At 36.3% G+C, this 26249-nt stretch overlaps 1 protein-coding gene across 1 annotated transcript; it reads left to right on the top strand.

Annotated features, from left to right (window-relative positions):
* Window positions 1-554: 554 nt before the first annotated feature.
* On the top strand, window positions 555-25348 carry LOC142357383 (polycystin-1-like protein 3; the record flags this gene model as incomplete). Its single annotated transcript, XM_075409033.1, has 8 exons — window positions 555-567; window positions 1242-1399; window positions 4913-5023; window positions 15467-15691; window positions 16740-16957; window positions 18488-18601; window positions 22011-22214; window positions 25152-25348. Coding segments are annotated over exons 1-8 (1240 nt in total), but the record flags the coding sequence as incomplete, so codon positions are not given.
* Between the last annotated feature and the right edge of the window lie 901 nt (window positions 25349-26249).

Below are 26249 nucleotides of genomic sequence, written 5' to 3'. Positions count from 1 at the left end.
AATATAGTCAAATATCTACCTACAAAAATTGGATTTTGTGGATATTATTAAGTTTTGCCGCAAGTTTAACACTGCCACCTTTTACGAAAAGTTTTTAAATATGTTCAAACAATTGAGATTGATTTTGATCCAAGTTTGCTTAATTTCGGCTAAAATGGTTGCTAACCCATGTTGACGAAACATTATTACTGGAATTTGCCGTTTTCTGTTTTTTTTGTTATATTTGCGCTGAATGCCTTATTTCTTAATTAAAATTAACAAAGTTCCAAACTGCCGCCCGGTTTGTTTTTACCATACCCCCTATAAACAATATCCAGCGCAGTGTTATCCAGCACGTTACTATGCAATAAATAGCATTTGCGTCTGGGTTGGTGGCCTAAAAGTTTATATGTATATATATATATATATATATATATATATATATATATATATATATATGTATATATATATATATATATATATATATATATATATATATATATCCAATAAGTTTGGGGAGAGGTCCAAAAACATCCAAATTGTCAAACGATCAAATAGTTCCTATTTGAGTCTACATGAATTTAGCAGGTATGCATTCAAAAAAAAATTGTGCAAATTCTGCATTTAATAAAATTTCAAGCTTTCCATTAAAATCTGAGATCAAATCGTCCTGGGACATGAATCTGAGAGCAGTTACCGTTGTACATATTTTCAAAATTGTTTATTTTGAGAAACCTCTTGTAATGTTTTTCATTGCGGGCTGAAAATTGGTCGATTTACTGTCTGCTCTACAAGCGTTCATGAATTGTCTTGAAATTGAAGAAAATCAACTGAAAGAACTAATGTTTGTGTATTGCTTGAGCGTCTACTATTTGTGTATTGCTAAGTCTACTATTTTTTATTATATAGCTATGCGATGATGTCAAAAAATTAATATTACATGCTCCAACTTAGTTATTCTAAGAAAAAAATCTACTTGAACTTCAATGGAATTCACCAAACTTAGAGCCCTATTGACTAAAAGGTATATATAGAACTTAATGATTTGTTTTTCGACATTTCTCTCACTGGCAAAAAGGGGATTTTCTCCCTATGTGCGTTCAAAAATGGTGTGCGTCATAAACGAGGACAAATGAAAACATCGACCTGGGTAAACTATTGGAGTTTCTGTTGGTTGCTTTTTTCATTTGTCCGTTGTTACGACAAGTCTCAGCTGTCTATAGTCTGGCCATTATCCGGCAACCTACTGGCAATGTTTTTAGAATTGGAAAGACACGAGGGAATCGGATATCCAGACAAGTACACGTACCTGATTGAAAATCACAGACTAAAAGATAGCGGCACCTACCACATTGGAGTGAGAGCCTGCAGAACAAACCCGGACCCACGCTACTTTGACCAAAAAGTTATATCTAGCAAAGTTAGTAAAATGGTACAACCAGGAATCAAAAAGTAGAACCAGGAATCAAAAATATTGGTTCATAATTCTGTAAAATTAGTCTTTTTTGCACAATTAGGACATAGAGATAAAACTACCTAAATTAACATCACCCTTTAAAATTACTATAACATTTTTGTTTTTCATTACTAGCTTGTACAAACCTAAAAGCTAGTACACACCCCATAAAATAAACCCATTTCGGGACAATTTGCTACATTTGTGAAGCAGAACCTATTTTAGGTCTTAAAGCATGTGTTTCTAATCACCCTGGGGATTTTGTTTACTTCGGACTTTTTTTGGATTGACCAATATCGGAGGCATAAATGTAAGTAGAGTCAACAAAACGAATATGTGGACTTTAATAATAAATATTTTAAAAGAGCACCTGGATTTTGTTGAAGTGAAAAGATGCGATCACAACGATCTGCAGGCCCAAACAATAAAGATCAAAACCTATAAGCTGCATTACCTGATTATTACTTGTTTTCACCTAAAAAAAAACAAAACATTGTAAATTTTTAAAGGCTAGAAGATTTTTTTAGATGCCTTGCCAATTCATCTTGAAGCTAAGCACATACTATGTGGAGACTTCAACAATAACTTTTTGGTTTATAGTCCAAACTTCCGGAAAACAGTTACTTTGCTGGCAGGAAATAACCCCTCTATAGTTGAAAGCAACAAACCAACACGCGAAACTTCGAGCACGTAATCAACACTAGATGCGTTTTTTCGAACACTTTTTCTGTCCACACTACTGTTTCCAGTATTTCAGACCATCATACAGTAAAGCTGACGTTTGAAAAACCTCTGAAAAACTCTTCCAACGGGAACAAAAAATTTACAAGAAAATTGAACAACATGGAAAACAGTAAATTTGCCGAAAACCTAAACAATATCTTGTGGGACAAATTAAAAATCGCTGATAATGGTAGTGAATGGTCCCCCGACAAGGCTTTCAGAAAACTGCATGAGATTTTGATTAATACCCTATACGAAAGTCTACCATTATTAGATTCAGCTAGGACTTGCACACAAATACGTGGATAGATAATCACGTGAAAGCGCTGGGGCAAAAAAAAAGTTGCCAAGAAGGTTTTTTTTACAAACCCGGATAAAAATTATCTACAAAATGATTACAAGGCTCAATGCAAATTTGTCAGAAACCTAGTTAGACAAAAACTGATGCATTTTCTACCAAGATAAGATCGAAAAAGAAGCAGCAAAGGGCAAAAATTTTCTTCAATCTCTTCAGTAAAATATCGGTTAGATTCTGCCCGGCTCACCACAATAAACAGATATTAGAAAACATAGAAACGTTTAACACTTTTTGCGCAAAAATTGGAGTAGAGCTAACAAAAAGATTCGGTACAAAGCAGAAATATGAAATCAAAACCAAAACAAAAATCATTTTTAGTTTTCCAGTAAAACGTACCGAAATTATGTACACACTGCGATTGCTTCCATCAAAGTTTAGTTTATACTGCCACTACATAAACTATTTTTTTCTTAAAGATTTATCTCGGGCAGTCAGTCCACTACTTGAAACATTATATAATGAGTGTCTAAAGCATGGATTATTTCTACAATGCCTAAAAGTAAACAAAATTGTGTCTTTTTCAAAAGCAGTGATTGTAACGAACCCAAGAACTACAGACCAACCTCAATACTTCCAGCCATTGGCAAATTGTTCAAAGAAATATTATATAACAGAATTTACACGTTTAAGAACAAAAACAACTTATTTTCAAAAAGTCAATTCGTTTTCGAAGCAAAGTTAAGTACAATTGACGACATAGCTTCATTAACTGAAGAAATCAGACAAAATTGGTTTATATCCAAAAAATTTAACTAAACGAATTTTTTATCTAAAAAAGTTTTCGATGCAGTGAACTATGAGCTATTGCTGAACAAAGTGAAAACTACATACTTCGAAGAATGATACTGAAAACGTTTCAATATTATCTCAAAGACCGACTCCATCATTTTAAAATAAGAAAAATTGCACTTGCAAGGAAAAGCGTTAAATGTGGAGTCACACAATGATCATTTCTTGGTCTTCTGCTTTTCATTATCTGCTTAAATGACTTTCCATCTCAAAAATCAAACAAGATTATACTCTATGCAAACGATACAGCTGTTCGCAATAAAGATAGTACTGAGATTGTAGAAATGAAACGATATCACAATAACCGCAGTTGTCAGCTGGTTTCATAAAAATAAATTAACAAATAACACAAAAAAAAACAAAACACATGATGTTTGGAACAGGACGCAATCTAACGCAGCACAAAACAACAATTGTTCTAGCAGAATTTTAACAAACCAATTCTTTTAGGTACCTAGAAATAAAATTGGACAACAATTTGAAACTCAAAGATGATTTTAACTACGTCAAAAACACCTTTCAGAATTCTGTTCTCTTTTCACCGATTACACTTGGTTTTTAAAATTTTAAGAGAACACAGCGTCTAAGAATTCTTAAAATTTATTTCAAACCTATATTACAATACGGATTTTTAATCTACGGATCTATATTTGAAAATTTTTTAAAACCAATCAACATGATGATTAAAAGAATTTTAAAAGTGATTTTCTGGATATATAAACGCGAGTCAATCGAATAAATACGAGTCCACAATTTGGTAAATAACGCCTCAGAGACTCAGAGTTACATGCTATTGAAATATTCAAATTACTAGTAAATCTAATGAAAAATTAACCGCTAAGCGAAGTTTTTTCAACCATAATAGCGGACTGGGACCTCAATGAAATCATAAAAATGATAAATCGTGGACAGAATGTATAAATTGACAGTCAAAAATTCGGTAGAAGTGCATTGAAATATAGAGTTCTTTTGATGCTAAAAACGGCATTGTGTTATAACAATTCTTTCATTGAAGATCTGAGAACAGTAAAAGAGGCAAACATAACCAAATTTTGCCGTACATTTTTAGATCTTTATATAATAGGTAACCAGAACTTGCCAGACAGACTCTTAAATGTCCATTAGAGCAAAAATTATTGGTTGCAACAAACACAGCTTCTTCAATAGTTAACCTTTACTAGAAAAGATAAGTTTTCATCTTTAAATTTTTTTTCATCATTTTAACTCAAATTGCGCAACTCTTCAGTGAGGCACGAACCGGATAGGTTCAACGGTAACTTTGTAGTGTCACAAATTGTAATAGGTTGTATTTCTACAATGTATGTTAATTTTTTCTACTATTTTATGATAATAGCACTACGAACCATTTTTTATTATTATTATTAATTAGAGTCTACACTTGCAAAAACTTCAGATCTTTTCCGTTTGTGACCTCCCCCCCCCCCAGTACCTTAAGCAGTCCCAGTTACAGAACACGTACTATTACATAGTAAGTTATTATGTGAAAATTTGGCACGTGCGTCTGGCAGTTGCAAATAATATGCGCCCACTAAGCTGGGGGGGGGGGGGGGCAACAAAAAACGGAAGAGATCCGATATATCTTCCAGGTATTCCCTGGTGACTACGAGTTCAATGTGTGGAGCCAAGGCTGTCTCTTCATGAGAGAGCAGAATGCATCTGATTTTGGCCATGCAGAGTACAGTTCTGACAGATGTGTCGTACGTACCTCTCTCTGTCTCTCCATTCTTCATTGTTCATAATAGAATTAATTCATAATATAGCTTGATTTGAATCTATTCTGCTGCGGACCCCCCCCCCCCCATTAACTTCTAAATATTCCACATGGTAACGTGGTATTACTTTTGGTGAGGGGGGGGGGGGCTGAGTAGATCCCCACCCGGGTCGAGGTTTTGACAAAAAATAATGTAAGATTAGCGGTGAATAGCGGTGAAAAAAACTTTTTTCACCCCAAAGCGCCCGCATCTTTTAGCGTTGAATGCGCTGAAAGCGGTGAATTTTTGTAAGAATTGCGTTGAATTTTGCGGTGAAAAATTTTTTTTCACCGCATTCACTGGAGTTCTTACAAAAAAGAAACTGCCGTACAAGGGTTCTAACCTCTACCTCATGTGTGTCACCAACTTCGTAATCCACTGCGCCATCTGTCACTTACTTCACTGATATTTCCTGTGAATATAAGATAAGCGTTGAAATTAGCGCGGTGAATATTTGTAAGGTTTGCAATTTTAGCGGTGAAAAAATTTTTTTTCACCGCATTCTGCTGGTAGCGGTGAAAAATTTTTTTTCACCACATTCTGCTGGTAGCGGTCAATTTTTTTTTTCGCCGCATCCTGTTTGTATCGGTGAAAATTTTCTTTCACCGCTTAAGCGCTGAAAAAAAATTTTCACCGCTTAAAAGTTTTTTTTCACCGCATTCATCGCATTGAACGCAAATCTTACACTTTTACTCAAATTCACCGCAAATCTTACATCTTTTAGCGATTTTTAGCGGCGACACCTCGACCCGGGTAATTACAAAAGACCCTCGTCGAGGAAAGCAAAAATCAGCAGTGACCAGACCATCAAGCGTTTCCCAGACCATGTAATTTGAGTCGCGCCCCGCCACCGGTATACGACCCAAATGGTCTGATCAGAGCGGTCTAAGGTCGCACAACTAAAACTGGGCAGCTCATTCTTCCAGCGGGATCGTTTTAGGCTGACTCGTTTTAGGCTGACTCTTCCGCGCAAAAAGGCCAAGGCATACTTCAAATAGACGAGTAGATAGATATAAACAACTTCTACATAGCTTTCATAGCCCAGGTGCATATAGTATAACACGATCACTTATTGGAGCAACAATGGCCGCTGACAGGCGTATATTTGGTACTTATTAGAGAAAAAGGTGCATAAAGTTAATATGGGTTCATAAAAATTCAAAAGCAGATAAGCATAATTTTCAATTAAAAATAAAAACATAAAATTGAATTTTTACTGACTCGGGTTTTTATGTAATTTTCTTATTTACACGGTGAAACACCCTGCTCATATTCACCAAGGGTCTTTTGTCATTTTATAAAGGGTCTTCTGTCCTTATAGTCATTTTATAAATCCATCTCTTGTCTTTTCGTGATAAAATAGTGCAATCAAAAAGACTATAGTACATCCTTGGTCTTTTTAACAATTAACGGATGTTGTTGGAGCTGAGCTCGCTAAGCTTGCGTAGGCGGGAGAATAGAAACAAAACACTTTCTGTTGTCCACGTCAATTAATAGTTATAGTTATAGTTTTAGTTCTAGTTACAGTTTGTCACGTGATAAAAAAAGAGAAAAGGGGGGAAATAACAAAAAGCAACACACAGAACTCAACGTAGCAGCCGCAGAAAACGGTTGAAAGTATAACTCAGCAAAATATAGCAAAACAAATTGTCTTGAGCAGTAAATAACGTGTTACTGTGTCTTGAACTAGAAATATTCCTGAGCAGTAAATTGTTACTGTGTCTTTTATTCAAAATATTAATCTTGAGCAGTAAATTCTGTTACTGTGTCTTGCATCAACGAATTATTGGAGCTGAAATTCAACTGTTACAACCCCAACTTCTGGTATTCTCAACTTGTGAGTACAAACAGCAAAAGCCAACTTAAGTTTAAATTTAAATATTTTTGCACAAACAGGTCTTAGACATATATCTTTGTCTTCAATTTGTTTTTTCTATCGGATTGAGCTGGTATACATAAAGAGATCCCGTATTGTGTGATCTGTAGCAATCCAATTCAAATTGATAGTTGAAAAAACCAAGATCAGCGAATAGTTACGAACTAAAATAGTTAATTTAACGGTAAGTACAGCAGAACGGATATACAGTTACAAAAACAAACTGCATAAACGAAGTATCCGGACAGATTTTGTGACCACTCAGAACGAACTGGGTGGTGTAAAATTTCTCTGTGAAACACAAGGAGAGCAGCCGTTACATTTGGTCCGCGATCCGGACAGTGGAATAAACTGCTGTCCAACCCAACAGTCGAAGTGACAAAGTCATCGACGAACGAGAACAAAACCCAATAAGCAATTCAACAACGCCAAGCTAATCAGGCAAAGCAAATAGTAACGTTGAAAAGCAAAACTCAATTTCAACAAACAAACAAAGGCGCTGCAGAGTTTCAAGCTGCAGTCCCGAAGTAAACAAGAAGTGACTCCGTCACAGAGTCAAAGCGTTTTGAATCGAAAGATCAACAACTTGCGAAACAATTGGTTTGAGAAACAAAAGGAAGGTTTTGAGCTCATTAAGAATTTAGATCGACCAAACAAGCTCCAGACTCTTTATCAGCAGATATTGCAATTGGACGACAAAGTTCAAAAAATTGTGAATAAGCAAGCTGAGATTCTCCGAGACCCAGATATTTCTTTAAAACGCAAAGTCGAGACAGAAAAATACTTTCAATATTTGACCGCAGAGTGGTTACCGTACATCTACGGAGAAACAAACATGACGGATCAACAGAATCAAACTGTTCAATTGACAAGTGATGCGGAAGGAAACTGCCGCTAAGAATTCACAGTCTGTTGTAGGAGTTTCTCAACGAACTGTTGAAAAAGGAAACCCAAACAAGGACAATGATTCAAAGGCCAACTCTGATAATCGAGCAAAAAAGGCAGAAAATTTTGCGGCTTTAGAGAAAGACTTTTCAGCAAAAATGAGGTTGAAGAAAATTGAATTCGAATTGAAAAGGAAAGAGCTTGAAATGGAGTTGCAACTTTTTGAAGAAGAAGGTGCACTGAAACTGGAATACGAGAAAGAAGCTCATGACGCAAGAGCATCAGATTTTGATGAAAGTGAAGCCCCTAGTATTCGAAGTAGATCACCATTCAATTGGAAAACCCCGAAGAACAAAGATGTTTCCGATTGGCTCGATAACTTGGAAAAATTCTCCAGTTTGCACGATTATAGTTTTGAGCGTGCGAAAACCAGGATCGACAACAATTGTCCCAGGGTAAGCGAAGGTGTACTTAAGTCATGGTCACCAAGTGGTGAGCGTGCCAGCGCAGCCTGGGAACAAGACAAGTTTAAGCGCAATAAACCAAGCAGTAGTAGTCAGCTACCTAAGTTGAAGTTGAGTTCTTTCGACGGAAACCCCCTAGAGTGGCCAGAGTGGTCGGTTATGTTCAAAGCAACAGTGCACCATCGCGATATACCCGACTCAGTGAAAATGAGCCACATGAAAACTTTGTTGACAGGTAAAGCAAAGTCAGCTATATCAGGAAGGAGCTATTCGGGAGAGTTCTACGCTCAAGCGTTGGAACTCCTGGGACGGAAGTTTGGGCGACCTTATCTAATTGTCGACGCTCAGCTTAACATATTGCGCAAACAACACCCAATTCGAATGCACGACTCAACGGCTATAATTAATTACTCAATAACAATCAGCAACCTAGTTAATGTACTAAAGCAATACAATTATGAGGGCGACCTGTGTTCAAGTTCAACACTGCAAGTGGCAATTGAAAAACTGCCCCCAACTTGAATGAAAAGTGGTTCTTCTTCGTTGACGGGTGTCAAGAAGATAGACCCGATCTCACTCTCTTTGAAAAATGGTTAGCTCGAATGGCTTTTGTCCATGAAGGAATGCCATCAACCAAGAGCGAACGAAAGGAAGATGATCGACAAAACGCTAACAAGGAAAAACGATTCTCAAAATCGTCAAATATTAGTGCGAGTTGGAATGCGAACGAAAGGAAGCAAATGCAAAACAACAACTGTCCACTAGCGGATGGCACTCATAAAATATGGAACTGTCCAATATTTAAGAGTATGAATGCCGCCGATCGCTATGCGGCAGTGAGAAAAGTACGCTTATAGTATGGATGTCTAGGGAAAGGGAATGCAATCAAAGATTATAAAGTCCACCCGTGCGTTATAAATGGATGTACCAAAAAGAAAAACAGACTGCTACACTCAGAAAACCAACTGAACGAGTGTAGTCACGCAGTTAATGTAAGCGCAGCAACAATCAACCAGAGTAACCAAGTTACTATTTTTCTTCAAATAGTTCCGCTATCGGTTCAGAGTGGTAGTAACATGTTGAATACCTACGGTTTCCTCGATAGTGGTTCAACAGTATCATTCATCGATCAGATTGTCAAGGATCAACTACAAGCCAAAGGCACGGACGTTACCTTGAACATAGCTGGCATACATGGGACCCAAGATTTGAGGACAGAAAAGGTTCCTATCACAATAAAGGGACTACATTAAAAGTTGCATTCGATTGAAGCGCTTGCACACCCGCCAAGATGCCTGCAAAATTCAACTTCCATTGGAATATAAGATTGGAACACGAAGTGAGCCTTTCGCCGTCTTAACAGAATTAGGATGGGTAGTCAGTGGTCCCAAGACAGGCAAGAAAAGTCAAAATGTTTGTCATTTTGCCTTCACAGAAGATGTGAAAGTGGCAGAAAATGTCCAATAATGGTGGGACATAGAAACTTATGCTTCCAAAATAATTGTTGTAAGTCAATCAAAGAAAGAGCAACAAGCTCAGAAGTTTCTATAGAGCACTACAAAGTTTACAGGCGATCGGTACGAAGTGGGCATGCTCTGGAATGAACCAGAACCCGATCTTCCAAACAATTACCGCTCGGCCCTTGGTCAGCTCTACTCACTGAAACGAAGATTCCAACGAGACCCAAATTTAAAAGAATTGTATCAACAGTCAATAGATACAGATATTGAAAAGGAATTTGTGAAGATCCTTGGTAAAACGGAAGTCAAAGGTACTTTCGGAAAGGAATGGTATTTGCCACACCACCTAGTACTAAACCCCAACAAACCGGGTAAAGTTCGCCGTGTTTGCAACGCTGCAGCAAAATACAAACATATATGCCTAAATGACAAGTTGTTAGCCAGACCCGATCTACTACACGGATTGTTTGGAACAGTATTCAGATTTCGAGAAGGGCCAATAGCCCTAACCGCAGATATTGAATCAATGTTTCTGCAAGTGCAAGTTCCTGAACGGGATAAAAGCTGCTTGAGATTCCTGTGGCGACCAACAGTGAACGAAAGTATACAAATTTACGAGTAATAACGTCATGTTTTCGGAGCAAAGAGTTCACCAACATGTGCCAACTACGCTCTGAAGCAAGTAGCCATCGATAACGAGGACGAGTTACCAATTGCAGCAAAAACAGAGGACTTAAGATCAATCAGCAACACAAAACAGGTCGAAATAGAACCCAGCAAGGAAGGTTCATCCGTGCTTGGACTTCAGTGGACGATTATTGATGATAGTCTACAGGTTTGTAGAGGTACAAGCAAAGAAGTTGAGACCCCAATCACCCAAAGGCAGATCTTATCTCTATTTTCTTCAGTGTTTGATCCTATTGGACTGTTTGCACCATTCAGTGTTCATATGAGACGACTACTGAAGAGCATCTGGACCAAAAATGGACAACATTGGGACAACTCAGTAGAACCTAACGAAGAAGATGAGTTTCTGAAGTGGAAGACGCGCCTTCCAGAAGTAGCAAAAACCAGCATTGATAGAAGATACTTCAGCACAGCCAAGGACAAATGTGAACTTCATGTGTTCGCAGACGCATCTGAAGACACAAGTGGCAGTGGTATACCTACGTTCAAAGCCCAAAGAATACTCAGCAGACATTGCATTTGTAATTATAAAGTGCAGAGTCGCACCGATGCAACACCTTTCCATACCACGCTTGGGACTACAAGCAACAGTGATGGCGGTGAGACTTAAAGAACAGATAGTGAAAGAACACGAAACGAAGATTCACAGTTGCAACTTTTGGTCAGACTCCACTACTGATCTGCAATGGATTCATAGCTCCCACAGGTGTTTGTTGCAAACAGAGTGGCTGAGATTTTGGACGCAACTAATGTTTCACAGTGGAATCATGTGAGTGGTATTAACAATAAAGCTAATATCGAGACACGAGCGATCAATGTTGACGAACTTAAGAGAAGTGAATGGCTCACTGGGCCGGCCTGGTTGAAGCAACGAGAAAACGAATGGCCCGAATGGTTGAATTCAACATTTGCTTCAGACGAACAAAACGGCCAAATAGTCTTCTCAGCAAAGGTTGAAGAGAAGAAGCTGATGGTTCAGTGGGAGCGATTCAGCAATTTCAATCAACATGTAAATACAATGGCATACGTACAGCGCGTATTTAGAAAACAAAAATCGGCAACAAAAACACTAAGTGTCGAAGAAAGAGAGGGTGCACAAGCAAGCATCTTCAGGCTACTGCAGCAATAACAGTTTTCTGAAGAGATCAAATCTCTCAAGGCTGAAAAGGAAATACTAAAAAACAGCAAAATCCAGCAGTTTTCACCATTCATAGACCAGCAAGAACTTATTCGTGCTCAAGGCAGAATAGGTAAAAGTCAATTGAACTTCGAAACCAAGCATCTAATACTGTTGCATTGGAAGCACCATGCAGCTGAATTATTCGTGAGAAATGAACATAAGAATAGTTATCACGAAGGTACTGAACATGTCAGAAACATAGTTCAGCAGAAATTCTGGATAATAGGCATACGAAATGCTTTGAGATCGATCAAAAACAAATGCATTAGATGTCGAAAGGGAAGAGCCCAAACAAAGGCATCAGTAATGGAAGATCTACCTGAGGAGCGATTAGTCGCATCAACAGTGTTCGCGAATGTGGGCGTAGACTATTTCGGACCATTCACAGTAAAGATTGGTCGAAGAAACGAGAAGCGTTGGTGCTGTCTGTTCACATGCCTTACTGTACGCGCGGTACATATAGAGATTGTACCGAAACTAGACACTGATTGTTGTCTGCACGCAATTATGCGATTCATTGCTCCAAGAGGCAAACCGGTCAAATTGATTAGCGACAACGGGACAAACTATGTTGGAGCTGAAAAAGAACTGGCAGAGTATATAGCAGCATGGAACAAGAGGCAAATTGAAGAACATCTGATTCAACAAGGTATCAGATGCAAGTTCAAACCACCTGCAGCACCACACTTTGAAGGAGTGTGGGAAAGACTGGTTAGGAGTTGCAAGAAGGCAATGTATGCAGTGCTGGGCAATCGATCAGTCACGGAAGATGTACTGTCAGCCACGATGTGGCTGACACAGATTCCGCAAAGAGTACTTGCAAACGTTGAATAGTCGAAAGAAATGGTAGACCACAACGGACAGAAGTCTTCAGCATGGCGATCTTGTGTGGTTATTGGAAGACAGTGACAAACATGGATATTACAAATTGGGTCGAATAACCAAAACTCTTGAAGGTTCCGACTGAGAGATACAATCAGCGACAATCCGAACGAAAGATGGATACTACAAGAGACCAGTAGTGAAGCTCGCTCCAGTGCTATCAATGGACGAAGATTTTTTCACGAAGGAAAACAGGGCCGGCGATGTTGGAGCTGAGCTTGCTAAGCTTGCGTAGGCGGGAAAATAAAAACAAAACTTTTTCTGTTGTCCTAGTCATTTAATAGTTATAGCTATAGTTCTAGTTCTAGTTACAGTTTGTCACGTGATAAAAAAGAGAAAAAGGGGAAATAACAAAAAGCAACACACAGAACTCAACGTAGCAGCCGCAGAAAACGGATGAAACTATAACTCAGCAAAATATTTCAAAACAAATTGTCTTGAGCAGTAAATAACGTGTTACTGTGTCTTGAACTAGAAATATTCCTGAGCAGTAAATTGTTACTGTGTCTTGTATTCAAAATATTATTCTTGAGCAGTAAATGCTGTTACTGTGTCTTGCATCAACGAATTATTGGAGCTGAAATTCAACTGTTACAACCCCAACTTCTGGTATTCTCAACTTGTGAGTACAAACAGCAAAAGCCAACTTAAGTTTAAATTTAAATATTTTTGCACAAACAGGTCTTAGACATATATCTTTGTCTTCAATTTGTTTTTTCTATCGGATTGAGCTGGTATACATAAAGAGATCCCGTATTGTGTGATCTGTAGCAATCCAATTCAAATTGATAGTTGAAAAAACCAAGATAAGCGAATAGTTACGAACTAAAATAGTTAATGCAACGGTAAGTACAGCAGAATGGATATACAGTTACAAAAGCAAACTGCATAAGCGAAGTATCCGGACAGATTTTGTGACCACTCAGAACGAACTGGGCGGTGTAAATCTTTCTTTGTGAAACACAAGGGGAGCAGCCGTTACAGATGTTCTTTTCATAAGACGGCCTATGGCGTTTACAGCGGCCAAGTTTTTCTTTGAACTTTTCATAATATTACTCCTGCTATTTTCCCCAGTTATGTAGGGTATGTTATTTGTAAAGCAAATTATAGTTTTTGTAAGATCTTCCCTCTGTTTTTTCAAGTCAACCTATGACTTTCTCATAAATTTTCAATAGTTTTTTTAAAGTACAATAAATAGTATTTACATATGTCTCCCTGTTGTTTTTATTGAATTTTGAACCTCAGAGGTCTCGTATTTAAAACTAATCTTTTTTTGCATAAATCTGCATGTGATTTTTGATGAGTCAACTTTGGTTTTTATTGAAATTGTACCTATGAATTCTGAAAGAAATCAAATTGATTTTTTTATAGATCCTCTAACGGTCCATTCATAAGTTGACCTGCGGTCTGTTCGGTACAAAAATTGGTCTGCTCTAACATTAATAATGCACAAATTTTCATTAATAAATTTCAATTGCTTTATTAACGGGTAAAAATGACAGAAACGAAACAAAGATACAAACTGACCTGAAAATCACAAGAACGCTTTTTTAATGTGATCAGAAATAGCTGAAACATAATGTAGGGCTATGAGTTTTGTACAATTTCACGTTTTTATTATACATTTTATAAAAGAACCCATTTTACAAAAATGATTGTTTTTTTTCAATGCAAAACAATTTTTCCCAAAAAATTCTCTCAATCGAAAGAGAATTTGAAAGATGCTTTTCATAGAAAAAAAATGATTATTTTATGCCCTATACTAATCCAGGAGAAAACGCTCAACACTAAAAGATTTTTCCCATCGCCTTGAAAAAGTTATTATTTTTTTGTAAATTGAACCCTGTACTTACCTACCGAAAAAACAACATGGTGCTGACAAAGGTCTCAAAAACTGTTTCCATATTTATATAGTTCACCACGAAACCAGCTAGTAGTCAGTGTTTAACGACATCATCATCTGTAATTTTTCTGCCTTGTATAGAAAATACCAGTTAAAAAACCTGGAACTGCTTAGAAAGTACTCTCAACGCTTGACATTGTTTAGAAAAATCGCTGATCAAAGCTGTCAGAGCTTACCAACGCAATTTAGAACAAGAAAATTTCACCATATTTCAATTAAAGTTGAAGACAACATGTTCAAACTGTATCTGCGTAATCGTAATATCCGATGTGCTCATTTCTCATCAATTGATTTTATATGTAGTAAAAAAGTTTAAAAAATGTAATGTTTAATTTAATTTAAATATGAGAGAAAATATGAACATTTCCTTCTAGTAGATATCCTATAAACCTTAGAGTTAAAAAAAACATTTGAAAGTTTTTTATGATTAGAAAAACAGTTTTAATGCCGATACTCTTAACAAGAAAAACGTCAAAAACTGAAAATTCAAAACTTTTGCATGCGGTTTTTTCAAGTTTACAGTTTCCTTAAGTTCCAAGGAAAGTATATATTGTTCTATCGTACCTACCTACCTGTGAGGCATTAATTAGCTCAATGTTCAACTAATATTGCAAACAAGTGGTATCGCGGCTTCACAGGTAAAAAATGAATTTTTGAAACTTGTGTTGGAAATCGCCTCCAAGAAAACTGGTTAACAAACATGGTTAAAATGGCTAAAATGTCTCTTAATCGCCTAAAAGTAATACTAGGGACAAACCTTTCAGCGGCCCTAACTGAATAAATGTCCAGCTATGTCTTCAATACTATTGAGGGTAAATAGTTCAAATTTCTGTTAAAATTCTACCACAAAATATCTCTAGCGTTTTTATTGAAGCTTTTTTTACCTATTTCTGAGCAGTTCTGAAAACATATATATAAACTTCGCATGCCATTAATTTGTGGCGTTTAAGCGGGGCCTTCAAACCGAAAAAACGCGACCGCTTCCATATTTAATAACCCCTCCCTCTTCCACTAACCCTAAAGAATTTTGCTCAGACCATTTTTGCTTTTAGGTGGGCAGTTTTTCGAACGAGTTCATGACAGAGTGTATGTGTATGCATCTGACGTCATTCGTTGGCAAAACTTCGGCCCCTGGACCCCCTGGTCTGGACTTCTCAAAAATGAGTCTGAAAATTGAAGATATGTACGCACCATATACTGTTCTTCTACTTCTGTGGCTCACTTACTTCTTCATACTACTCTGGTCAAGAAGAAATGACAAAAAGGACATCGCTAAGGTATACCAAACTTGATACGATGGTGAAGGGTTTCGAATGCCGAATTCAAAATGCCAGAAGTTCCTAATGCACACTGAATACCTTTGGGAATCCATTACTTGCAAATTGTACTCTATGTGTAGAGACCACGTTTCTAGTAATGTCAATTCAGTAAGATAAGTTTTGTTCCCACTTTTTTGACGGGAAGAGTTTCAACTTTTCTAATATTGGCTTTGGCCATCTTGAATTGATGAATCGTCAACACAAATGAATTCTTCAAGTATAGCTTAAGTGACTCTGCATGAAGTCACTGAGATCTGACGTTTAATGAGAGTCGTGTAGCGGTTCGAAGTGTTAAATAAGAATTTAGAAGTGACTTCTGCAGAGTCACACACCCTTGTTCTGGTCTTTCCCATTATAGCTTCCCATGAAATTATACCCCCCCCCCCCATTATGGCATATAATTACCATGATAGGGGTGGGGGCTATAGGTTATCTGACCACTAAGCTGGGGGGGGGGGGGGGGGGGGGTATAATGGGAAAGACCCACTTGTTCAAAACACGCAAATTGAGAGTTTAAAAACGCCGAAAGTTTACGGAAGTATAACATCTTGAACAGCAATTGATATACATCATATGTGTCCAACTAAACATGGAGTTGATCATGAACGTTTATTTACGAGAGATGAAAATAATAAAATAATTTGAAATTATTTGATAGGATAATATTCTTTCACACACAAAAAAACTAGAAATAGAGATAAATATCCGTGGATTTAGAAATCACTTAATTCAAAGCCTCATACTTAAGATAAGTAACTTAACCCGGGTCGCGAAACTTTCCGAAAAATAAGTAGGAAATGCGCTAAAATGCGCTGAATTTTCAAAAAATAACCGCAAAAATGTTACATAATAATGCGCTGAATTGCCCTAAAACGCGCTGAAACTGTGCAACAATTCCACTCCGAAATCTCTGACAAGGTTTTGGCATCATTATCTCACATTATTATGCAAGATTCATAAAATTGTTTCTCAATCGACTCTGTTGTTTTTTTTTGGTTTTATTCAGCTGGGTTTCACCCCCTTGCCCGACAATGACCCGGCTGACTTCTACATGTACGAACTAGCTGTGCAGACTGGAATGATAAAGGGGGCTGGGACCACCAGTCGTATCTACTTCTACATTGTGGGGGAGATGGGCAGATCCAGGATACACGTGTTAGAGGATCCTTATCGACACATTCTGAAACGCGACTCCAAAGACTTGTTCCTCCTATCCACCCCTCGGTTAGTTCCTGGGTCGAGGTTTTGGGCGATTTTTTGTAAGAAATGCAGCGATTACGGTGAATGCGCTGAAAAAAAATAATTCGTCGCATTTCACCGCATTTCTTACAAAAATTCATTGCATTTGGTTCCACCCCAAAAAGATGTAAGAAATGCGCGGTGACAATTATCTATTTTCGCCGCATTTCATCGCATTTTTTTCGAACACGAAAATTCACCGCCAAACCTCGACCCGGGTTGCATCAAATGCCAAGACACAGAGAAGTTAATTTAAAACTAACCCGGGTCCGCTATCGCAATGTTCTTGTCAGATGACGTTTATCTTACAAGATCTTGAAAGCATCTGTTATGAGTATGCATAGTCTTGCAGGATCTTGCAAGATAATGGCCTAATTTAGATTAGGGTCACTTTCTGTTCAAAGTTTCCATTGAAAAGTCGGATCTATTCTGTTTCGGCCCCCCAATGTTTTTATGACCCACAGTTACAAATTATTTGTTGTTATGTAGCACGTTACTATGTAAGAATATAGCACGTGCGCCTGGGGGCCATAAAACATATATTCCCACTAAGCTGGGGGGGAGGGACAGAATAGATCCGAAAAGTCCAAAAGTCCACCCGATAAGTCTAATCATTCTGGGATATTTCTAGTTCGCTGAAGGCTTGGTACTTTTCATGTCAACACATTGTCGAGTAGCGAGTTTCTAGTCTAAAACTAATCCAGGTCGATTTTTTTAGTCCGAATAAAAATCGAGGTTGTCCAAAAACTTGAGGAATTTGCCCGACTGAGTTGTCCACAATTTTGCCCGACCATGTCTTTTAAGGCTAAGTCTTATCCAAGGATTGTATTTTAACGAGAAGGTCTAATCTAGGTTATTGGCTAACACCTTATTCGTTTCATCACGTTGCCAAAAATTCATTTGCGGGCTCGACTAAATATACTTGTATTTGACACTGTTTTCCGCGATAGCTATTTACAACCTGTCATATAGAAAGAGATTAAAAAAACGCAGCTTCTTATCTAACTGTATGATCTTACATTACTTAAATCGGATCTATTCTGCTTTGCCCCCCCCCCCAGCTTAGTGAGCATAAATCTTTTATGACCCCCAGGCGCACGTGCTATTTTCTTACGTAGTAACGTGCTATATAACAACATATAATTTGCAACTGGGGGTCATAAACAAGACTGGGGGGCCGAAACAGAATAGATCCCTTAAATCTTACATTACTGCTTGCGGACGAAGAAAACAAATTGCAAACTAGATTTTATCGATAGTTTGGTTCTGAAAAACTTTTATTTCCGAATCTTTTCTTATGTAACTAATAAAAAATCGAGTAATCAATTATAGATTAGCTTATGAAAGTTTGTCATGGTTGCTCGCAAAAGCCTCGAAATGTACGATTTGCGCAAAAAATTTACCTTTTCCATCGTTTTCAATTTTTTTAAATATTTACCATGATTGATAAAAACAATCAAGCGTGCTGGACTTTATATATCTTCATGAACTTTGCAAACCCTTCCTCTGTCACAGATCACTGGGTCGTCTGACAAGTGTGAGGTTCTGGCATGACAACTCTGGAGTGGGTGCGAGACAGAGCTGGTTCTGTGACTACGTCGCACTTCGAGACGTACAAACGGGAGAAAAGTTAGTACCACTTTCCTCTCAGCTCACAGAGTTCTCGTTCAACAAAGACTTCACAGAATAGCGATTCGGAAGAAAATCTGACATCAAAATCTTTTTTTTAAGTGACAATTATCTGTGGCACTTTTTCCGCATAATGCGGTGAAGTAGTTCTGCCAGTTCGAAATAGTGCACAAGTCTTTTTTATTGGGTCCTTGTCAAGTCTTTTTAACTTTATATCTGGTTTTTTTGTCTTTAGAATTGACCAAAAATTTACTCTCTTGATACCAAATATATTCTATTTTTAAACTAACATAATCATTCAAACTTTCAAACAGTAGGTGTTGAAAAAAACAGCTGCTGCTGAAAAAAATAACTGAAAGCAAAAAACAAAAAACAAAAAAAAACAAAAAACAATTAGGGCTGCCATGACTAAGACAACTGCTTTTTTACGAGCTCCAATAATCTGTCCCTCACAAATTAGAAAACACTGAATTTCATTGCAAAAGATGAAGTCGCAGCTTTCCTGAAATCTGGACTACTTTGCATGTATGAATTGAATAGTGAACGGGGCAGAGTTGAAACCAAGTTGAAACGACATTTCTGAGACATTGCATATCGAGTATTTTTTAAGTTCCTTACCCTAATCGCGAAATATTCGGTTTTCAAACATAAGAAATCGTCGATGTCGTCATTTTTTTCTAAAAGTAAAACACATTCGGTACAGTTGTTATTTAAAATCAAGAGATTCGGTATTGTCGTTTTTTAAACGTAAGAGAGATTCAGTATTCATGAGAGAAATACCATGAACTCTTATCTTTTGGCTTTCATAAGCAGTTTAGTCCAGTAGAGTAGACGGCACAAGAAACGGTCCGCATGTTTAATTTCAAATGTAAGCAACCGTCAAAATCTTAGCTTATAAACTACAAGAAAATATGTCATAGCACAGTGAATGCGAATTAATCAACACGATTCTCATTAATGTTCTACAAGTATGTTACATTTTCGAAAAAAAACTACACGAAAGTTTTATCCATTCAATTAATTTTGTGAACAAGCTGAAGAACAATTTTCAATAATTTTGCACAAACTTTCAGAATTTTTCTCTAAGAAAGGTTTGAAATTCATGAAAAAAAACGCTATCATCATGTTTGACTACATTATAAACCCAAAAATCAAAATTTCTTGTGGAAAACACCGACAATTTCTTATTTCTAAAACCAGATATACCGACAACAATATTCTTAAAGGCAACGTACCGAATCTCTCTTGCGTACAAAAACGACGATACCGAACCTTTCTTACGTTCGCACAAACCGGCAATACCGACGCTTTCTTGCGTTTGAAACCGAACATACCGACGATTTCTTACAACTTTTGAGTCGTTTTTGTTCGGTCGTTTCAACTAGGGCATGCGCATTTTATCAACGTTATTATCAAGATCATTTAACGTTCACCAAACAGTTAAAAACAATTCTAAGATGAACACTGTTCTCTTATCAGCAGATAAAACTCAAAAAGCTGAACAAATTCGTTTATTCAACAGCTGGTTAAAAAGGAACTTGAATATAGTTGAAATGGCTTTCAACATAGTAGCTCTTAATTTAACGAAGACATTGCCACAAGAGTATCGAATCAAACGGGTTCAGCTAAATGCCAATATAACTTATTTAGTTTTTTAGGGATTTTTGACTTTTATAAACTTATCACATTTTGATCCAGAAATTTCAAACCTTTTGCAGTGTTCTTAGATTCAACATGTCAGATGACGGCAAGATCATTAAAAAACAGTCCACGTTATACTGGTTTACTGGTTTCATATAAGTGGTATTTAGATGGCTTAAAACAAATTTACTTCTGACTGTCTGCACAAACTCAGATTGTCTTTGGCGGAGTTATAAAAAAATTGCAAATATAATTTTATAATTAATTTGACATAACCATGTTTGATAAACCAATTTTAAATCTAGACAACAACAATTTTTTTGACAAAACATTTTTCCGTTTCTTGTGTGTTTTAGGGATTCTTGTAGTACTATTCGGATGAGCCACAGTTATTTTGGAATTCTTTAAAAAATTTTAAATCAAAACGTAAGATTATGCATCCCCTTATATATTACAAAATGATACAAAATAGACCTTCCTCTAATGTAACCTTTCCATGAAAACCCACGTGAAAAATGAAAAAAAAATTATAAACAAAAACAAGTTTTTTCTGAATAGAAATTTCATTATGTTAACAATTTTTATTTTGCTCTGTAGCATCAATTTTTAATCAAAAGTAAGAAAAGCATCAATTTTATTGATATTCATTTCTCACAAATTTGTGCTTAAAATAGACTGATTAAAGACGAAGATTGCATCTTATCGATAGTCTTATGAAATTTATCAAAAAATTTGTCATCTTTTTACTATAGATAGTAAAAAGATGACAATTTTTGTTGACAAGTTTTGATAAAGCGAATGGTACCGAAGCTAAAAACAGATCAAAACGTCCGATGTTTAATCCACGTGTCAGCACATACTTTTTTGCTGAGACCAGACTCCGCCAAAATTTGAGGAATCGATAAAGCGGCGTAAACCAGTCTTTCATTCAGTTCTGATATAGATTTTTTGTCCAAATCCGTTTTGAACATTGATTACGCATTGATTACGCAAAAAATTGAGTGTCTTCGAGAATGTGGGATTTGAGATGACAATCAATATAGCTACCGTAGTCGCGGTAATATCAATCATTATAATTGGGGTCTAATGAATCGCGAAGCAACCTTTAACTTCCAGGGAAGGATTTCACAATTTGCGGACGCCGAATTTGGTCACATTTGGTTCAAAAAAATTTTCTTTGTGGGTTAAATTTGAACTCATTTTAGTTTAATAGAATGTAAGCACGATAAAAAGCGTATGTGTCCAATTATATACGTTAAGAATCATGTACAATTCGGAATTTTAAAATAGTTTTTAATTGTTTTAATTATTTCAATTTCAATTACAAAAAAAAAACAAGACGCCTAGCTTGAAGTAGGCAAGTCTTATTCATTTTGATTGTGTAATCACCCAAACAAATCAATCACTTTTAATTTTAAAACCTTTTCATGAGGAATTTCTGCCCCTTGAACGAAAGTTAAGATCCAATTTTCAGCACTGTTTTTCCCTATCGGGCCACGGTGTCGCTGGTAAAATTTGTTATCAACAAAAAAAAATAGTCGAGTTTTAGTCGAATTGAGTGAGTTTTCAAAGGAAATCCGGTGAAAACTGAGAAAACTAAATTTTTCGAATAAATTATGACTGCAAAACTAAAAAAAAGTTCACCGCATTCATCGCTAAGAAAATGCATACGCGTTGCTGTAAAAAAGTGTTTTCTTTGTAGCACTTATTTTTCAGCCCGGGCTCAACGCTAAAATGACTTGATAAGTAAAACCCTCGTATTTTTCAGGTTTTTCTTCATGGCGTACAGATGGTGGTCGCTTGTTCATGACGACGGAAACATTGACAGAACGATAGAAAGGACACAACCGGAGAATATGTTCAGGTTCCGTTACATGCTGGCCTCAAACACCAGAGAGAAGTTAAACGATGGACATCTTTACTACTCCATTTTTGCGAGACCTGTTGAGAGCAACTTCACTCGATGCCAGAGGTTCTTATAATTTCCAAAATCTTCTGTTTTCTTCGTACAGTCTTACTAAGCAACTTTTTTGTCATTTGCCATGAAGATACAAGCCAGATAAGAATCAGACATAAAAGTATGAGTGAAGTCATTTGGAGTCCAAAAAAATTACCGGACGTTTCATTAGATTTTTTTTGGACCAATACTTATTGTCAATTACAAGGTATAGTTCAAAAATTTTTAGTAACTAGTGGAAAACCGGACTTGAGTCTCAGACCATTTCAGCGCTGAACCAGCACATTCTAGAGTAAGCACTTAATTCATTTCTGAAACAATGCATCTCCAGAATATTTTAAGGTTCTTTATGTGCAGTTTTTCTTAATTGTAATTATACTGATGTCATAGAGTTCACCCAGACTAAATCAATCCTGTAGAGTCTGAAAATTACTCATGCCTCAAAATTAAGCCCGTCCAGAATAATGCCAAACTTTTTTACCTTATAACTGGAAAATTCTACAGTAGCATACACATTCTTTTGAATTAAGTTAGTTTGTAGGCAATTAACACAAAGCCCATACAGCTTAGTGGTTACGAATTACTACGCAAATTAAATGTTACAAGTACCCACGGGGAAATTCGAATCGCATATAAATCAAACCTTGTTGGCGGGAGTTAAGCTGAACATATTATTTTTCATGAAGTAAATTTTACTCAAAAATCAGACTGGCCAGTGTAAATAGTGACATGAACAAAGTACTGGCAATCCAGAAAAGCAGAATGTCTCTAGACTGATTCAGCGCTGATTTTCTTTGCCACCAACCTTCGGGAACTTACTCTCAAATTGTCTTCTGTCTAATCTGGTGGATAGCCCAATTACATATTTAAGATTGTTTGAGCTACTTTGCGGCCTTTGATATATAGCATTTGAATGGAAAATTATATAAATCCTGTAAGAATCCCGTATGAAATAAAATTTCCATTATTTAACAATTTGTTGGAGAAAATGATCCCCAGTTTTATTGAAACCTTTAATGTGAATAAAATCACATGTTTTACTTATATTTTATAATTCTTAGGCTTTCACTTTCACGCTTGCTCTCTATCTAATCTAAAACTGGCTTCTTTATGATTTTCTCAAAACCTATTGATCATTCGAGCAAAATTTTTTTTATAACTTTTCAGTTTTAAGAAGAAACAGAAGACCATAGCTCAGAAGAAGAAAGAACTGTAAAGAAAATATATATACTTTGCAAAATAAATGATTTTTAAAAAAACTAACATTCGAAGATCTCAAATGTTTATGAAAATTTAGGAACCTGATGATATTGATTAGTTACTAAGCAATACAAAACCTAAATGTGTCACAAAAACGCCAGAAAAGAATCAAGTAAAACTACCGTAATTGAGGATAGTGCATATTTTGACACAGAACTGTTACATGCCATGCAGATTAAACTTCATATTTGAATTCTTCTGCTCTACTCCCCAAATACGTAACACATGCAATTAAATTGTAAATCATTTCTGAATATTAGAGCAAGTTGGGTTGAAGCTGCAAATAATGCACACACAAAAATCTGGGCAAAAAATGGAAAAGTTCCCGAATTTTTAGCCATTGTAGTTTATTTAGACTCAGTCAAAAATTGTTTTAAATTACTTGGAACTTTGATTTCCTTTGCCTGTCACGTTCGTTCCTAACTCAAAACCTAGAGCTACGCCTAGAGAAGGTATAGCTCTAGGTCTAGCTTTTCAGAGAGTTAGACCTAGAGAAAAACTATCAATATCTCTCTGTTCCAAAACATCTTGTTAATTATCTTGTTTTCGCTGATGATGTCAGCTGTTATTGATTTTAAAATAATTAATATCCTAGTTTTATTAGTTGCCACAAAAATGAGCGTTTTTCATTTCTAAACTCTGACCCTCTTTTCAAAACAGAAACGTGTCAATTTCAGCATTAGCTTTGAATTTAAATTTAGGATACTCAAATTTTTTTGTTCGCACTCAGTTTTTTGCTTAAATACAGAATTCTTGAAACTATTTCAGAAACCGACCGATTTTTACATCTTGAGATCCAGGCTGACAATGTGATCCAGGCAAAAATATAGACAGTTTTGAATTCTTTTACTCTTGAATTTGAAATAAAACATTGGAAATCACGAAAGTTGCTGCCAACGCAATTTCAGAAAAAACTTGAAGCTCTATGTCTTATGATTTCGTTCCACTTAATTTTGCAAACAGTTTTCTTCACTATTCGGAAATTTGGAGATTCCTGTTGCCTAGAAAAATATCGGATGATCTGCAATTTTTTTGAAATTTTTTGGAAATGTTTTTGGAATTATTTCCACTAGCGCTAAAGAGAAGTATTGCTAGCTTGCCTACCATAATTCACGTTCTCTCAATGATAACCCAAAATAAATTTCCCCTTAATATTGAAAAAAAACGTTTGTGAACTTGTTTTACCTATGTTTTCGGATGCAAGAAAAATATCGGCCGAACGTAGCAGGAGGTAGTTTTTTCCTTGCAGAAACTTCTTGTTTTATCTTATCTAATTTATGTTGCTGTTTTATCTCATATTGCTGACAAATTTATAGCTCAACCCAAATTTTTGTTCACGTTGTGCTTTTCTCTGATCATTTCGCAATCTAGAATTTAACTGAACGAGCTACGTTGAAGTACCAAAAAAAACGTTTAGTTCAAACGTCAAATCGTTCGGGCCTCAAGGACTGGAAGTGTCCAGACTCCAGTTTTTCGCGCATTTCAAATTTATTGTGCTTTTTGTTACGTTCTAAGCACGTAATGTCCAGTTTTTGCACGACGGAAAGTGCTTATTTCAAGATTTTCGTTCGCTCAAAATTTAAAATTGCGAGCTCTAAATTTTGCTCGTGAGTTCATCTTTTCTTTGGTCTGGGCATAGCAACTTTTTTTGGAGAGATACTGCTGTTTTTCGGAATGTGAAGTTTGTTTGAGGTGTTCGTGCGCAATGTGTGTGATCCTGTTGGAGTTCTGTGTTAGTGCGATGTACTACAGACAGCTGCAGAATATAGATGACAGCACCACCGTCTGGGTTGGACCAATCAAATTCAACCTAGAAGAGGTCAACCAATCAATCTTAAAGCATTTTTCAATTGCCTCGTTTTTCATCACTCATGTTGAGATGTCATTAGGTAAAAACCATTGAAGATTGTATTAAATGGGGTGAATTATTGTACGTCTTATTTTTTAACGATCAATGCGGTGAGAAATAATTTCACCGCAAAAAACAGCAATTTTTAGCAAAATTCAACACAGTCAACCAATTCCATCCCAAAAAGTGCAGTTTTTTTTCTTTTCACCTGAATTCGCCAGAACAGTATATCCAGCAATATTAAGTTTGGAAAACTTGGTTTACATTACTTTTTTAATTCCACAATACGTATCTTAATTAAGTTATATAAGTATATATTAACTAAGTATATATTAGTCATCAAATGTCAATTGTGTATCTTTTTTCCTCCTAATTTACAACTCCCAGAGAAAAGCTTTGTTATTAAAAGTTGTTTCATAATTAAAAACTAAGTCAAAGATCACCCAACTTTGGAAGTTCTTGCTTACTGAAAGAAGTTATAAACGAGCAGAAATTTTGAAACCTGTAAAAACCCTGCAAAAAATTAAAAACGAGGTAAAAACGATCACGCTAAAGTCCGATCATGGCTGATTATCGTCTGAATGGGTGTGATCATGGCCGATTTTAGTCTGGATGGGTCTGATAATTACCGCACACCTCGACCTGGGTAAAACATGTAAAAAAGGCCGTACAATGTATGATATGGCCAATAAGCAACAATTACAATAATTGGTATATATATTATAAAATAATACATTATAGTAAATTATTCTAAAATAAAACAGTATAAGTGGTATTTTACTTTACAATGCTTTTAACCCGGGTATAACCCAAAGTTGGATGCAAACTGCCTGAAAAAATTGGAAAAAATTCAGACTCGACACAGAAAATTGATGCTTATAAAATCAACAATATATCCAATTGATGCGGCCAAAGTCATTTTGTTCTATTGTTTAGGCTTG

Source organism: Convolutriloba macropyga, unplaced genomic scaffold, assembly GCF_964194025.1.
Source record: "Convolutriloba macropyga unplaced genomic scaffold, txConMacr16.3 SCAFFOLD_3429, whole genome shotgun sequence".
Lineage (NCBI taxonomy): Eukaryota > Metazoa > Xenacoelomorpha > Acoela > Convolutidae > Convolutriloba > Convolutriloba macropyga.
Note: the sequence above shows the minus strand (reverse complement) of the source record. Positions and strands in the feature narration are given on the sequence as shown.